The sequence below is a fragment of the Physella acuta genome, unplaced genomic scaffold, assembly GCF_028476545.2.
Source record: "Physella acuta isolate Inbredline_101_S28 unplaced genomic scaffold, ASM2847654v3 ptg000035l, whole genome shotgun sequence".
Classification (NCBI taxonomy): domain Eukaryota; kingdom Metazoa; phylum Mollusca; class Gastropoda; family Physidae; genus Physella; species Physella acuta.
Window position 1 is genome coordinate 146,611 of NW_026731555.1, and position 4,847 is coordinate 151,457.

At 40.2% G+C, this 4,847-nt stretch overlaps 1 protein-coding gene across 1 annotated transcript; it reads right to left on the reverse strand.

Annotated features, from left to right (window-relative positions):
• Positions 1-667: 667 nt before the first annotated feature.
• On the reverse strand, positions 668-3,499 carry LOC131942318 (uncharacterized). The gene is made up of 3 exons (XM_059302132.1): positions 1,326-3,499; positions 782-1,210; positions 668-674 (listed from the first exon to the last, which is right to left on the reverse strand). Exons 1-3 carry the CDS (start codon positions 3,497-3,499, stop codon positions 668-670), a joined length of 2,610 nt encoding a protein of 869 aa, XP_059158115.1.
• Between the last annotated feature and the right edge of the window lie 1,348 nt (positions 3,500-4,847).

Consider the following 4,847-nt stretch of genomic DNA (forward strand, 5'->3'; position numbering starts at 1 on the left):
TAGCAGCGACTCTAATGCTTTAATGTGTTCATCCCAGGTTGCATGAAACAAACAAATATCATCGAGATAGGATATAACATCATCCCGCCCATGCAGCACTTTCCGCATGAGTCTGTTAAACGTCGCTGGTGCATTCATCAAGCCGAAGCTCATGTAATTCCACTGAAACAAACCAAAAGGCGTTATGAATGCCGTTAAATATCTAACCTCCTCCTTGATTGGTATTTGCCAGTAGCCCCTTGATAGATCCAATTTCGTGAAATATTTGGCCCGGCTTAATCTCGAGAACAGTTCTTCTGGGTTGGGCATCGGTTCAGCGTCAGGTATGGTGATGTTGTTAAGATGCCTGTAGTCTATGCATAGTCTAATTCCGCCATCTTTCTTTTTAACTAACACTATTGGTGCCGCATATGGGGACTCCGAATAACTGATTATTCCAGACTCCAATAATTCGTTGATTTCTTGTTGAACATGTTCCCTGTGATGTAACGGAATGTTATAGGGAGCCAATTTAATTGGTTTATCTTGTGACAGCTTTATGTCATGTGATATGGTCTCAGTTTTTCCTGGCTTAGATGATAATACATCTTTAAATTTTTTTAATATTGTCATGACTTGTTGTTCTGCTTGCTTAGGTAGGTTACCTATTTTTATATCTTTCCATGACTCAAGTTCTGTAGGAAATGTGTAAATTGGGTTGTGAGTGTCTGTGTTGCTCTCTTGATCGGCTATTATGGCACAGTTGATTATCGCCGGTTCTTGTCTATGGAAATCTTCTGACCTGATAGTATATGGACTTAAAATATTGACATGGAAAATTTTCTTTTTCCCTTTCATTTCTATCTCGTAGTCAACATCTGTTGTTTTGCGAGTGATAGGGAACGGTCTCTGCCATGCCAGTTGTAGCTTGTTTTGTTTAGATGGTAACAGCACTCTAACTTGTTCACCTATGCGGAACTGTCTTAGCTTTCTGTGTAGGTTGATTCGATGTCTAGCAATATCCCCTTTCTCTTGAAGTGTTAGTTTAGCTTCTTGACAAGCCTTTATTATATTGTCTCTAGTATTAACCACAGTTTCATATGCGGTTCGTATATTGTTATTTATGTCCTGCCTGTACAAAAGCTGTTTCAGTATGTCCATTGGTCCTCTAGGCTTTGCTCCATATACCAGTTCGAATGGTGAGAACCCCGCGGTTGATTGTGGGATCTCTCTATATGCAAATAATACACATGGTAGCATTTTATCCCAGTTGTCAGGGTCGTTTGTGGTAATTTTAGCGAGTAGTGTTTTAATGGTACCGTTTAGTCTTTCACATATACCATTACTCTGTGGGTGGTTTAGCTTCTTGACAAGCCTTTATTATATTGTCTCTAGTATTAACCACAGTTTCATATGCGGTTCGTATATTGTTATTTATGTCCTGCCTGTACAAAAGCTGTTTCAGTATGTCCATTGGTCCTCTAGGCTTTGCTCCATATACCAGTTCGAATGGTGAGAACCCCGTGGTTGATTGTGGGATCTCTCTATATGCAAATAATACACATGGTAGCATTTTATCCCAGTTGTCAGGGTCGTTTGTGGTAATTTTAGCGAGTAGTGTTTTAATGGTACCGTTTAGTCTTTCACATATACCATTACTCTGTGGGTGGTAAGGTGTAGTAAAGACTTGGTTGATGCCCAATACATCGGTAAATTGTCTTGTAAGGTCCGATGTAAATTGGGGTCCTCTGTCGGAAATTACTGTTTCGGGGAAGCCAATTCTTGAAAACAGGTTTAATAATACATTTACTATATCTTGGGATGTCGTTGACTTCAATGGAAAGGCTTCAGGCCATCTCGTGGCTAGGTCAACGATGGTTAAAATAAAACGATGGCCACGCTTTGAAGGAGTGGGTAGGGGACCAATTAAGTCGATGGCTATTTTTTGAAATGGTTTATTCGCCAGGGTGGGGGATTGGAGCGGGGCCGGGGGTGGCTTAGAGGTATCTTGTGTTCTGCATATGTGACATGATTTAACATATGCAGATATGTCTTTGTCCATGCCAGGCCAGTAGAAAGCAGATTCTATTCGTTGCTTGGTCTTTGTTCTGCCCATGTGTGCTGTCAGTGGTAGATCATGAGCGTGATGTAATATCGCCTGGCGGTATTTCTGTGGAGCTACCAGCTGATTGACTGTTTTATCATTATCTGTGAATTTTCTAAACAATGTGTTGTCTCTTACAAAGAAGGAGTGTTCCTTTTTATTTTTTGACATGGTTACCGATTTCTTCTGAGCAAGTTTAAATATTTTGCTCAGCGATTCATCGTTATGCTGTTCTTGTTGGAATGATTCAGGGGACCAGGTCGTCTCTGTCACCACCGACTGTTTAGTCTCGTTGTTCACGGCCTGTTCTGATGCTTTACTTTCTTCTATAACTTTAGCAGCAGTTTGGGCCCTCGTTTCTACCAATTGAACTATTTCCGTTTGCAGCCACTTATCTATGTCACCTTGAGGTAGCGTCTGATTGTCAATCACATTGCCGATGATCAGGTCGTATGGTCCTTTATTAAAAACAACAGCGGCATATCTACCTGATATATATGGTGTGTGAACGTCTATCCGTACAGTAGGGTGAAGGGAAATTTTACCATCAAATCCCTGAACAGGTATATGTTTACCCGTATACTGGTTGGGATGTACCACACTGCTTTTGACGGCCAGTGTGCTGCAGCCTGTGTCCCTGATTGCGTTCACCACCTGTCCATTAACCCTACATTGGAAGCTCGGCAGTTTATGGTGTCCTATTGTTCTCATAAAATGAACATTCTCTGTTCTGTTGCTGTTAATGTTGTAGTAGCGACCGTTCGCACTGTGTGCACGGAACTGATTGTTATGTTGAAACGAGTTTGGTCTTCTGGCCTTCCTGCAGTCTTTTTTATAATGACCAAGGCCGTTGCAATAAAAACATCGTTTGTCCGACTGATGCATCTGTTGTTGTCTGTCGGGTTTGAACTGCATATGGTTCTTGTATTTACTTCTGCCCCTGCTTCTGTCGGCAACATGGGTCATGAATACTGAAGTTAATTCTGTCTCGTCGTACTTTTTGCATACTGGATTTGTCGGGTGGGCCGCTATGAATTTCTGCGTCATTTCTGTGACAGTCTTTATATCTCTAGGTTTTCTTTCTTGTAAAAAGGAATATAAATCACTGTGGACTGAATTTAATATTTTGTCGACCAGGACGAATTGGAATAGATCTTCATAAGTTTTGTTAATAGATGCTGCCTCAATCCATTTTTCCAGTGTAAGTTTTAAGTCATTAGTAAACACTTTGAAATCTTCATTTTTGTTAGGTTGAAGTTGGTGGAATTTTTGTCGGTAAGTTTCTTCTGTCAGGTGGTAGAATTCTAGTAGGGTCTTTTTTAATGTCTTGTAGTCTTTTATTTCCTCGTCAGTCAGGGTGTGGTAGGCGTCGAGTCCTCTTCCACCAACCAGGGTGAGCAGGTGTTGGCTCATCATATTGTCGGCTATGTTTTCTGACTTGGCGATCGTTTCGAACCGTCGAATAAAAGCATCTATGTCGTCTTTTTTGTCTTCAAATTTAGGCATTTTATATAGCATGCTTCTGAAATGATTGGTTGTTGTTGGTGGTGCTTCAACCTGCTCTGCTTGTGTACTTTTTTGTTGACTTCTAACCGTTTTAATTCAATTTCTTTCTCCATTTCTATTCTAGCCTTTTCTTTCTCAAGGTCTATTTTTGCCAATTCCAGTCTTGATTTTTCTTTTGTCCTTTCTTTGTCTTTTTCTAGCTCCAGTTTTCCACGTTCCATTTCAATTCTAATACACTTGTCTGCGTCTATTTGGGCCAACCGCTCTTTATCAGCCGTGATAGCTCTATATTTTTCTTCAACCCATGCCTCTAGCTCAGCGCCACTTTTTTCAAGCGTCTTGCCTTGCTTATACAACTGAGTGAGGTCAGTCATGGTGTGTGAATTTTAATAATTTGAATGAACGCACACAAAATAATCGTACACACAAAAATAACTAAAGTGTTATACAAACAGCGATAAACGGCACAGATAACTGACGCGATAATCACAATAATAATACAGGACCTACGGTAACAATAGAAGGTAGAGAACGGCAGTACAAACAGGACTTCTACATCTAATAGTAATATGTACTTCTTAAAAGGCAGGCCTACACTCAGTGTGTCCTATCGTTAGGAAGCCTCAGCCAATTTAAGAATAACAAGACTAGATCTATAAAGACATAAAACAAACACGAAGAAGAAAAACTGCTGAATAACCAGCACAGGATCCAAACAATCCTGGTTACTTAAAAAAAATCAGAGGAAGGTACTTATCTTGCTTCCCTGCGATGATCTAGTAGCACCTCTGGTCAACACGAATCCGCTTCAAACTTCACAACTTTTCACTCGAATCCTTTTTAATACACCACTTGCGGAATTAAGGACCACTTGTGCTCCACCAATATGTGATGGGGGGTTTCATATATATTATATAATTATATCTTCTCTATATCTTTTCTATATTCTGATCTGCTACTATTCACACGACAACTATTATACTTGTGAGTAGGACGGGAATCACTCTTATGTTCCGCAGACACTAATTAGCAAAAGTCAACCACTTCGTTTATGAAAAGAACACTAACTTTATTAATACACACTTATTTGCACAATATCAAAGAATACATCCGTCTCCTACAATTACTAACCCCCAACTCACGTTACTGCCGCGGTCTACGTCATTGGTACATTGTCGTGTCATGCTCACGTCACATTCGCGCCACAAATATTGTATTCAACATGCGCACAATACTCTCGCACCAAATCGTCTACAGT